Here is a 12,201-nt window from a genome sequence, read left to right on the forward strand (position 1 = left end):
AACCCCCTTTCATCTTTCATGGCACAGAGACAGCAAGAGAGAGCTACTGAAAAGGTTGTGTGTACCCAGAATGCATTGATGCATTGGCCTTGGAGAAAGGAAGAAGATCGGGTTGAAGAATTTTGAGCAAACTGTGGATTATTAACCTAATTTTAAATAATGAAGGATGCTGCAATTACCTATGGTGCATTAATATGAAAAAAACTATCTTTATTTATGGGTTCACCAATTTAAAAGGTTCTCTAAAATGTGCAGTAGCACCTGAACTAGAAGGAATAAACAAGATGAAGCTAAAACCGTTTTCGTCTTAATCAACTATCCGAGGGGGCGGAGTAGGATGTTTCCCTTCATAATTTTACACAGGACTGAGGAAAGAAATTGTCAAGCTTGAGTTTGATAGATCAATTTACCAGCTGTTCCAGAAGGCTTTTCCCTTAGCTATAATTCAATCCCTCCCAGTCTAACAGCATAATCTATGATACGCTTGATCTGCTACTCATTTGAAGTGTCGTAGCATCCTGCTTTATCTTCTGATGTGGCTGAGACCTCCTCAATGCCAGCGCCAGCTCCGCCATTTGCTAGGAGCTCTTTGCTATATGCAATTTTCATGGATATTATGGCCCTGCATTAGCTAACAAGTGACTTGTGATTTCAGCCTGCACATTAATGCACGTTACTGCCAGTAAAAGCACTAGAAGCTAAATTATGAATCTAAATTCCTGCAGGATCTCACAATTAAACTTGGAAGTCATCTCAGGTCACACATATCCAACAACACACTTTTTTTCAGTAGATTAGCATACACACTCCAGCAAAGACAGAGATTTACACACATACACACACTCACTGCTGTAGGCTTTTATCCTCAGGCACCTGGATTGCCAAGAATTACATAGAGAGAAATGTATTCATTTGGAGAACTTACACACGCTCCTTCCCAGTCCAATTCTCAGTCAAGCCTTCAACATACTCATTTTGTCCTCAGGCAGAGAAGAATACTATTGCTGGATTACTGGGGTGCTGTAGTAGTTTGGGTCCTTGGGGAGCTCCCCGTAGGTGCACTCTTCTCATTTTGACCTCCTTTCCCCCTTTGTGAAACTGTGAGACTCTGGTGATTTATCTGTGTAGACCACATGTCCCTCTGGAATTAAGATACAGTAAATATGACTGATGTCATTATCTATGGATTGCAGCAAAGTGAATGTCTCTGAATGTTGGTTTAGGACCACAGCAGTGTGTTTTGTAAAGAGGTCATGAGTGAGGATGTATGCCATTCTATCATAGCGTCCTTTAAAAAAAAGCTGAACTAAGTGAGGAAGAAAAAGAAACCTGTTCAGATTATTAAAAAGTGAAATTTCCTCTTTGACAGGCTTCTCATCCAATAAGACATGCTGCATTTGTTCAAGCCTTCTGCATACACCAACACGACTCTAAGCACTCAGAAATGAGACAGGGGACAAATGCAAACTTTTCAACCCTCCATATACTTTCATGCTTGACTTGTCTGGTACAAAATTGTGAAACTGCTCCAGTGGAGTGCAGCGGTGACATTTATATTTAAACACTCAGTTATCACTGCCATTTCAGAAATGGCATTTTCTCATTCTATTCAAGTGGAACCAGTTTCAATGTGGTCCATTTGAATGTGCAGTCTGGAAACTGTAATACCTATAAGATGACTTATATATACATATGTAATACTAACATTCAAAAACTCATTCTGAAACTTAGTGGGACTAAGATAGCTCCTTTATCGTTTAAATTGTGTGATGACATGGTTAATAACTTATGATATTAAAGTCTTTGGAATAAAGTAGCCTAGCTTGCACTCCACTACATTTGCTATCACTGTTTGTGTTTACAAAGTCACAGCCGTGCTAACACCTCTTTGAGACTCTACACAGCAGTGTTTTGACCTAAATTCTAACACCAGTATGCTAAAGTGCACAATGACAATGCTAACATGCTGATGCTAAGCAGGTATGTTTACTATATTCAGCATCTTAGTTTGGCATATTAGCATCCTAAGATTGGCTAATTAGCATGAAACACGAAGTACCATTTTAATTACGGTAGGCTACAGCATGTGAATGTGTGTACAAAACGTCATGTAATTTCATCAAATAGGATTTGAGATATTTCAGTCTGGAGCAATGGGGTGGACTGACAGACTGGAATTGCCATCCCTAGAGCCATGCTGCTAGGGTAGCTAAAAGGTCTCTGGTGTGCCTGTAATGTTTCCAAGTCTATTTTCATAAATATAGTTATTGGTGTTTTTTTTCCCCAATATTCCCAGTAATTGGAGCATTGTTTTCCTCCATGTGGCACATCAAATCCGTCATAAAAAGAAGAGATAAATTCAGCACCTGGGTTAATGCCTTAAAGCTAAACGCTGGGTGACAACCGGAAACCAGTCCCCACATCACACCCTCACTTGATGCAGAACTCATTCTTGGTTCTGCATTTTAGCACCACATAATTGCCAAAAAAAAAACAATGAATTCAACACCCTGAGACATCAGTGCCACATATAATTACACCAAAAAAGATTTTCAATTCAACTTAATTGAAAAGAAATGCTATCTGATTGATATGCTCTCTGTTTTTGTTTACCAAATTGGCTGCTGATCATGAAGCATCACTTTATTCAGAAAGTCAATTTGCATGAAAAAAGATGATTCATCCATGGTATTACTTTCTACAAAGTGCCAGCAGCTGAAATTAAGTAAATCTGACTTAATCTATGACTTTTTGACAGTTAAAATGCAATAATATACAGTATATATTCTCACTGGATTAACAATGCAGTTCCATCTCATAAAAATGTTAAATGTATAATTGTCTTTACAATGTTTGCCTATGCACGTCCTGTGGCACAGTGAAAAGCAAAACGTACACCTACAGTCCTATGTATTTTGCTGCACGTATGCATTGGGTGGAGGTTCGTTATCACACTGCCTTATATACACCCAGCTGGGTTACACAAGTTCTTGCAAAAGTTCTTGTTTGTTGTTGTCGGCCTTTATGTCATAGGGGCACTGAACCTTTTCCATTCACATTAACTCTGTGGCCTACATGCTGTTCCCTGCACACTGCTCAGTGGAAGACACACCTCCTCTAACCTGACCCCAAAGGTCACTAACCTTTTATCTACATAAAAACAAGGTTGTGCCACTTCCGAAAGCTGCCCATATAAAAAGTTACTTGTCCAAGAGGTTGGAAATAATTTGTGGAGGTGCAGCCTGCAGGAATAGTTAGAGGAAGACTGCTTTTTTGGACAAGATCTGTGAAAGTTTGAGCGTTTATCCAAGAGTGATCACACTGACATTCTGCTATCAGCCTGGTAAACACATATTTCCTTTTCTATAATACTTTTAATCTTACAGTAGTTCATCATGGATCTCTATCACAGCTGTGGATTTAAATATTGAATTCATGATGACTTATTGGCCTACTTTTATTGTATTTTGTTTAACACCAGGCTAAATCCCTGGGTTTGCTCTTATAATATACCATTTGGATCTTGTAATATCCCTGCTTCTTATTATAGCTCTTCAAATTCTCTTTCTGGTAAGTGTTGCATATGTTTCGCTGCCATTTAAAGTACTTCTATTTCCACTTTCACTTCAGCTCACAAGCCTCCTGGTTGGCGCGTCTGTTACGGACGAGGGGGCGGTGGGGTGGCGACACGTCATATCAGCCGCCGCGCTCTGATTGGCTCCCGATTCTCACCCGACACAGCTGTGATTGTTTTCTGCAGAGGAAGCTCTTGCCTCTGGTAAGAGCCCTGTGCTGTGGAATGGAGCAGCAGCGTGTGTGTTTTTTTCTGCATGTGTGTGTGCGCTAACGATGATGTGAACAAACAACGTGATTGCAATCCTTGTTGTAACGAGCAGGAAAACAAGGAGGGGGTCCTGGCTTAATCATTTGCCGAGGCGCGAATGAACAGGAGTGGTTTCTCTTTGGACCAGATACTGAACACGTCTGGAGATCAAGGTAAGGACTTTGGATCACAGCATTTTCTCACTCTAGTCTAACTTATGCAGTTATAGCAGAATCCAGGAAACCATTACTTAATTTATCTTTCACCTCGCAACAGTGTATCTCTCTACTTATGAGCTAAATGTATCTGTTTTCTCACAAACGTTTCCATCCCTTCAGCTCAAAAGTGCCAAATGCCCAGACTAGAGGACCACTGCTGGAGCTGCTCCTGTGCATCAAGAGTCGAAACGAAGCATTCATCTGAGGCAAACTGGTTGGCATCTAAAGCTGAAGAAATGATGTCCATCATCACCTCGGTGCTCCGCAGTGCCTACGGCTCACTGCACAACGTCCGGACGGCCAACCTGATCCGCCGGGGTCTCGTCCTCTTCACCGTCGGGGCGTTCCTCGCCCTGGTGCTCAACTTGCTGCAGATACAAAGACATGTCACCCTGTTTCCCGAGGAGGTGATGACAACTTTGTTTTCGTCTGCCTGGTGGATCCCACCTTGCTGCGGCACAGGAGCTGGTGAGTAGACAACATGCAGGTTGGTGGTAGGGGGAGATGTTAATGTAAATGTGCAAATAGTTCTGGAGGTAAGTGTGACCTCTGTTATCAGCAGTTTGCTGCTAAGTTTGGGAGAAAGGAATGCGAATAGGGGAGGGGTAACAGTGCAGCAGCTTTTTCCATATATAGACAAAATGACGGAGAAAAACCATTAAAAATCCATTAAAATTTAGATTTGTCAAGCATTTATGGGCGCTCAAAGTCTGGGAATCTCCCACACCTTACTAAGCACTTTATTGTACAATTTTTACATATTTACAGCAGAAAAACAATGCTTTTCATTTAAATGCACCTGCTATTAGTTACCGCCTGATCAGGTGGTAATGAATCATTATTCAGCTTTGTTTTTGTTTGCTATTATACAAGCCTTTCACACGCAGGCTATAGCCTACTAGTCTTTGTGGTTTTTTGTTATGGGAAAAGAAACTGACTTGGCACAGACGGCATTGATTCTCGACCTCTGATTGGCCGCAACAGCCGGACACGAGGTGAGCTGCGCGCTCATTGGTGTGTGTCATAACGGGTGAGCTGATGGGGAGGTACTCTTACGGCAAGGAACCAGGAAGTGGGAGGAGAGAAAAAATCATAACAGCATCCGTCATCGGCTCCTCCTCCCGTGTGCTGCGGGACAGAAAAAAAAATTAAGTAGAGGTGTATGGAGACAGACTTATCTCAATAGAGGTGTAGCTTCATGGCTTAACTGTCTGTTGACATTAGTCTATGCTTTATTAATGTCTCTTAGTGTCATGTAGGAAGGTTTTCATCTTGTGTAGTAACTTAGCTGCTTCCTTCTCAAGAGGCATACTTAGTTTACAGTGAACTCACAACAACTTTTGGTAGCCTATGTTTTTTGCCTTCTATGGTCTCAGGTATTGTGGGCTGCACCTATTAACTGATTAATTGTCTAGTCTGTATAATGTATTAAAAATGTCACTTGTTATGTAATGTCACTTGTCCCCAGAGCCCAAGGGGATGTCTTTTTAAAAGCTTGTTTTGTCCGACCAACAGTCCAAGGTTTTAAATTGTGAGGAGGCATTTTTTTTTATTCATTCATTACACAAAACCTGGAATTACATCAAAAGAACGGTCAAGCAAACTTTAAAAAAAAAAGTTTAAGAGAAAAATAAGCTTCTTTTTTGTCTAAATGAGTCACTAATTAAGGAAGCGCGTGTTTAGCAAATAAAATAATCCCACACAGCAGCTCCATGACATGATATGCCCTCTGGTGTTTCACAGAGTTTCTTCTTATCTTGGGTAATTCGGGTCTGTTTGTTCCCTTTTCACAGCTGTCGTCGGCCTGCTGTACCCCTGCCTCGACAGCCATTTGGGAGAGCCACACAAGTTCAAGAGGGAGTGGGCCAGCGTCATGAGGTGCATCGCAGTGTTCGTCGGTATCAACCACGCCAGTGTTGTATCCTTTCATAAAAGACTTACCCCGTAGATTCATACATGCATAATTTTTTCAGTGTTTCCTTTAATTTTGGCTAGTTTATCAGAGAAAATGCACTGTTCTGTCTCTAGTTTGGACAATGCCTAAAGCAACAGGATGTCCTGCTCTACCCATAAGACGTGATGTGGAGTTAGCAGGTCACACAAATATGTGAGTAAGAGCTAATCCCATGCTAGCGTCATACTGTTTGACTTTGTCCTTAACGGCTCTAACACAGAAACTAGACTTTGACAACAACGTGCAGCTCTCCCTAACACTGGCAGCCTTGTCCTTGGGCCTGTGGTGGACATTCGACCGGTCCAGGAGTGGCTTTGGTTTGGGGATCACCACTGCCTTCCTAGCTACAGTCATCACACAGCTGCTGGTCTACAATGGAGTCTACCAGTAAGTTTGCTTTCATCTTCTGTCATAACACTGCGTTCAAATACAAGTTGTCCCGGTTTTGATGCTGTCTGCAATGATAAATCACGAGTGCTTTGTCATCACACACACAACAAAAAATTATGTTGCTGGGCTTAAGTGCTAATTATATAACAATTATAGCTACAGTAAACCCCACCCTGGTGGGAATCAAGTAAATAAAGTACTTGGAAGTACTCCCCCCTGTGTGATTCCATAAAATAAAACATGACAGATGATGCTTGACATACTGAGTTATATTTTGGGAAGTCCCCTTGTCTCTGGGAGCCCAATTAACAGGCCCTCCTACCCGCTTCAGCAGCATAACATCAAAAAAACACAGCTGAGAAAAGAGACTGCTGCTCATGGTGAGAGCTTCAATAGGCAGCTGCAGCTCATGCTGACTAGACAAGGTAGAAAAAGCGAGGGAAGAATGAGGAGAGATAATTATATTTTAATTACATTTTCAAGCACAACATGTTTTGTATGTTTATTTTTTATTCCCCCACTCAGACATCTGTCTTTGGCATTGTGTTTAAGAGAGCGTTGTGTTTCTTACTCTGTGACATGGCATCTTATTTAACTTTGACCTCATACAAAGAGGTCAGAGGTCAGGATCATCTAGAGATCATCGTCATCATTAAACCTGCTCTACATTTATAAAGATCGATTTGATAGGATGATTTGGGTTTCTTTTTTCTTTCAGGTATACTTCTCCAGACTTCTTGTATGTACGCTCCTGGCTCCCATGCATATTCTTCTCAGGTGGTGTTACTGTGGGAAACATCGGACGTCAACTTGCCATGGTAAAGCCTGAAACCATTTTGATATGTAATCCTATAATTTAATGGTAAAAAAGGAAGAAAAATACAGTATATTTAAATTATATAAACATGAGTTTGGCTGATTCCATTATTTTATGGTAAGGATGTAAGTTCACCTCAACCTGCTTTAAAAGAATAATTTACCTACAAATTAAGATTTTGGACTGATACAGACATATTTACAAACAAAATTTTATTTTTCAACTGTAAAATGTTGTAATAGTGCATATCTCGGTCAATTCTCTAAAAAAAACTATTTTGGGAGTTCCTCATGAAAAAATGTCAGTTATGTGTTTGGTTTTCTTTATTTACTATAAAATATTGATATCGGAATTGGCCTCCAAAATCCAATATCAGTCGGGCAACTTTGCATGTGGCTATAACACACACACATATATACAGTACATGTGTATTTAAAAATACATGAGTGAGCGCTGCTGTGTGTTGGCATTATCAAGAAAAACATAAATGAGCAGAAGCTGTTGCAAAAATGGGACCAAAGTTGATATATGAACCCAAACAGATCATACATCACAATGCACATGTTCTAAAGACAACAGGCTCCAGGTCCCAAAGTTTAGTAATTGTCTCAGCATCTGCTAGTGTTTCCCCTCCATTTAAAAAAAAATAAAAAAAAAAAAAAAAATCTGACAGTGATCTTGGATTCTTGCTGTTTTGTGTTCCTAAACAACTGAACAAGAGTCAGAAAGTCATGAATACAGCTTGTCTTATATGTAACTAGGCACCTTTTTGGACAAAATAGATCTTGTGACAAACTTTTAAAGACCTAGTGGTACAGAATTGTGTTGCTGTACATGAGCAGAAGAAAGGGAACATTTAAATTCATTATGTATTTGACATTTCATTAAGTTTAATAGCTTAAACGTTCTGTATCTGTAACATCTAAACGGCTACCAAACCAGTTGCAGTACAATAGTGGAATGTTTTATAGTTACAAGATACTCTTGATCTTGATCCAGAGGGTTTTTCCAGTTTGCCGAGATTATAAATCAGGGGTAAACACCTGTGATTCTGTGGGATGTTTTGAAAATTGTTGGTCTGTCGTATTTGCATAGCAGTACACATTTACAAGTATCAGCCTTCAAACATCTGTATTTGTTGAACTCCCCTGCACTCTGTCTAAACCGTGGAACATAAAAGGAGGACTTCAAAAGACTCCTCTGCGCCATGCATACTTTATTTTCAATTATTTGGCTGAACCACAACAGCTGATAACATTGTCAGATGGTTTAAAATTGTGCAAAGTGCATGGGACGCCCCCTTTTCTTTATAATTATCCCATCACGTCAGCTTTGATGTCTTCATTAAGCTTGTGCCCGGAAGCCTCACCTCATTCTGTCTGTAAAGTAAGAGCCCCGTCACTCCCTCAGTTTGACTCGGTGAAAGCGTGAAAGCAGATTAAGGGCTGTTGTTTTTCACAGTCGTGGCAGGACACAGAGCCAGTCAGGACTCGGCTGACCAGAGGGTCATTTGCTACTTGTTGTTTTTGTTTGTGATGAGGCCTGAGGAATGTTGGCACAAGTCTGTACTCGTGGTTTTGTTCTCTGTTTTTCTCTCTTTCGCTCCAGTGAGTCATTTATGAGAAGGATCAGGAGGAACATGAGACTTTTTGGGGGGGGATAAAGAGGTTACAATGCAACAATCTGTTTAGCAGCATAAACCATGCAGAATGAAAAAACAAAAAAACTAGCATTGCTCTGTCCAGCTCTTGCGCTTATTTTATCTGCTTTAAAGCTGCATGACTTTACCATTTTATTTGAAATTACAGTCAGATGTGTAGTTTAATTGGAACCAATGACCAAATAGAAAATATTTAAGCAGTAAGCAGTTTCCTCAAACAGTACTTTCTTCCTTTATTGTACAAAATGTTCAGCCGCCATTTGGGGTTAAAAAACAATCTTTCAATAGAATGGAACTGAAAGAAAAAATTAGCTTTCTTTAAAAACAATATTGGCACTTAGAGTAGTCCGGATTTGTCCATAATGCAGTAAACAGGTCCTTATTTACTTGAAAAGCTACTAATTGCCCACAGAGTTTGGTTTTTAGCTACGGTTTTTGAGTTTACAGGAAACAGAAACTAATGTGTTCATGTGTGATTCATGTCTTGAAAGTGAGTCACCTGAGGCTGTTTCCCCAAATCAATTTCCCTGTCATGAAAACAAAACAATAGTTTGAGTAATCAAGAAGATAAATGTACTTCAGTGCTTACATAAAATTGACTTTAGCCACTTCCAGGCAATAAAGCTGTTCTTTGATTTTGCTGTAAGCAACTGTGTGACTTTGTAACTACAAATATTCTAGCTGTTTTTCTAATTGCTGCATTACATTGAGTGCCTGATATGTTAATAACACCGTCTTGTCTGTCTCCCCTCAGGGCGGTGTAGAGAAACCCCACATGGACTAAACAACGGAAAGGCAGAAAACCAGGTGAAGGACAGCTGATGTAAAAATGGACAAGTTATGTGAAGAACGAGAAGAATAACAGGAGAAAAAAGACTCATTGTTTCGACTTCATCCTTTTGTTCTCATAACAAAGTGTGGGTCAGAAAAGCCCCTCATCTAATGTGCCATGTCCTCTGCTCCTCCTTGTGGCCAAATAGACTCTCCCTCCCACCTCTGTTGTACTCCATTAGCATTAAGGCTTCCTTCACACAAGACAGGAGAATGGTGTTTGCCTTTTTTTCTCTCGTTATTTTGAAGTGTTGACTGATTTTACTTTCACGCTGATGTATCTTCCTGCAGTTTATGGAGTGGAAGCGTGCGTGTGTGCTTTAGCATGGATGTATCCTGGTCTTGGCAGAGAAGACATGAGGCGGTGCTAAAAGTCTGTTTTATTTTTTTATTTTTTATTAGCATGAATAGAATATAATCATAAAAGGGAAATGAGTGGGCAAAAAAAATGTCTTCACTCTCGCATAGAAATGTATTCAGCAGCCTCGGTTGCATCACTGAGACACAGGGGAGATGTATGTTCCCGGTCAAACCAAATTAAGTATTTATTTTGTACATTTTGAATTACCCCAAACCAACTGTACTTTATGTTTGATAATGAACGGTGGAATAGTTTTGACATTTGGTGAAATGTTTAGGATGTTGCTTCTCTTACTAAGAGTTAGATGTCATACCGCTCTGATATCTGTACAGTATGAATGTAGCCAAAGTCAGCAGCTGGTTAGCTTAGCGCAAAAACTGGAAACAGGGGGAAACAGCTAGCCTGGCTCTGCTGAAGGTAACAACATCCACTTACCAGCATCTATAAAGCTCACTAACTAATATGTTCGTTTTCGAATAAGCTAAGCTGAGTGGCTGCTGGCACTAGTTACTAGTTCTATTTACCATACAGACACGAGTGGTATTGATCTTCTCGTCTAAGTGGAATGCCTCCTTTAATGTGGTTATGAAACATATTGTAGAGGACAGTAGATGGAATGAAGAGAGATAGGAAATATGTAAAGGAGTGCCAACTACAAATTTGTACTTACTGATACTCATTTGTGTACATATAAATGACAAGAGATATACTACACGTGTTAAGAAATTTGGAGCAGAAACTGCAAACTATTTAGGTTCCTCAATGGAAATTAGTCCTATTTACCTGTGAGTAGTATCACATTCACAGCTGTCAGTTAGCACAAGATCACACTTACTTTTTGGAAAACTATCCTGAGACCTTCCATTGTGTCTGCTGTTCCTGAGAAGTTTCACACACACAGACAGGACTGTTGTAGGGAGAAGTAAGACATCAAAACATTAATTTGAAAGAAATGCCAGCATATGCTCATTTAATTTTTTTCTTAATCAGCTGAGTGAGGAAGGCCACCATGGTGGAGCGTGTTTTGAAAGAATGTATCAGGAATATACTACAACAATCTTTGCCAGCATCAGTGGTTACTGTTAAACCAGCTTAAAACACTTTTCCAGTGACAGGTGTTAAATGTCGGAGAACGGGCCTTTTTATTCCCATCGACAAACATTTTGCTGTGTGATTGTGCACATGTCCCACTTCACACTGTGTCTTCAAACTAGCGATAATAGCTTGGGAACATACACCGGTTGAAGGAGGGGGCAGGATATTATTAATTAAGATTTGCAATCTGTGATTGCCTGTGTATTATAGAATGTAGTGCTTTTGTCACTATAACAGTTAAGTTTTATCATTTCTACAATGACATTACTGCTTGTATGTACAATGGCTTGCCTATGTAATCAGATCAATACTAGACCTACAGTATGTTAGTTAGTGTTTGGGGGTCTAGAGGATTAAGTGCAATCAGAGTATACATGAGCCGATTATTCTTCCTTATTTATTATTATTTCTGATGATGGCTAAAATAAATATAAGTTGTTGTAAATATATGCAGCGGGCATACTTCAAAAATAGCAATAACATCCTTGTTTTTTGTGAACAAGTTTATTTGTCAAAATACACGCTTTTAGAGTCAATACCAATGAGAGAGAGACCGTAAAAAAAAAAATATTGTGTCAAGCTGTTGTAAAAAGTCTCAAATAGTAGCATTATTGAAGGAAACCTGATTTATTTTTTTAAATACTTCTTTATGGCAGATCACGTCAAGTTGAATCTGCTCACATTCAGGTGTGCTAAACTGAAGAGGAAGCTTTATTTTTTTGAGGTGGTGAAGCACCTTTTGTTTCGATGTTTCGGAGTTTGTGTGTCTGATATTTCCGCTGTGTATCATTTTTGCTACCATGGATTTAAGTGAAAAATAAAAAAACACCTGACAAGGACATCTGCATGTAGTCATCACTCACATATGCGACTGGATGAAGGGATGTAAAACTAGTTTATTATTCAAGATGAAAATAAGAATTATGTATATACTGTATATTATTTGTACAGTATCAATGATACTGATTGATATCCTTTCAGCCAGAAAGAAAAAACAGAACTTAACACTCTCTAGCTTCCCTTCCAGTGATATAAACCTGATACATACATAC

General features: G+C 39.6%; 1 protein-coding gene across 1 annotated transcript; it reads left to right on the top strand.

Moving 5' to 3' along the window:
* The first annotated feature begins 3,768 nt into the window (after positions 1-3,768).
* insig1 (insulin induced gene 1) lies at positions 3,769-11,988 on the top strand. The gene is made up of 6 exons (XM_046036122.1): positions 3,769-3,996; positions 4,162-4,509; positions 5,835-5,959; positions 6,216-6,382; positions 7,104-7,203; positions 9,617-11,988. Exons 1-6 carry the CDS (start codon positions 3,942-3,944, stop codon positions 9,644-9,646), a joined length of 825 nt encoding a protein of 274 aa, XP_045892078.1. The 5' UTR covers positions 3,769-3,941; the 3' UTR covers positions 9,647-11,988.
* The last annotated feature ends 213 nt before the right edge of the window (positions 11,989-12,201 follow it).

This window comes from Micropterus dolomieu, linkage group LG01, assembly GCF_021292245.1.
Source record: "Micropterus dolomieu isolate WLL.071019.BEF.003 ecotype Adirondacks linkage group LG01, ASM2129224v1, whole genome shotgun sequence".
In the NCBI taxonomy this organism is placed as follows: domain Eukaryota; kingdom Metazoa; phylum Chordata; class Actinopteri; order Centrarchiformes; family Centrarchidae; genus Micropterus; species Micropterus dolomieu.

Coding starts and splice junctions, on each gene's coding strand:
- insig1 (XM_046036122.1), top strand. CDS start 3,942: ATGAACAGGAGTGGTTTCTCTTTGGACCAGATACTGAACACGTCTGGA. Junction 4,510..5,834: donor TTGCTGCGGCACAGGAGCTG/GTGAGTAGACAA, acceptor CCCTTTTCACAG/CTGTCGTCGGCCTGCTGTAC. Junction 6,383..7,103: donor GTCTACAATGGAGTCTACCA/GTAAGTTTGCTT, acceptor TTTTTCTTTCAG/GTATACTTCTCCAGACTTCT.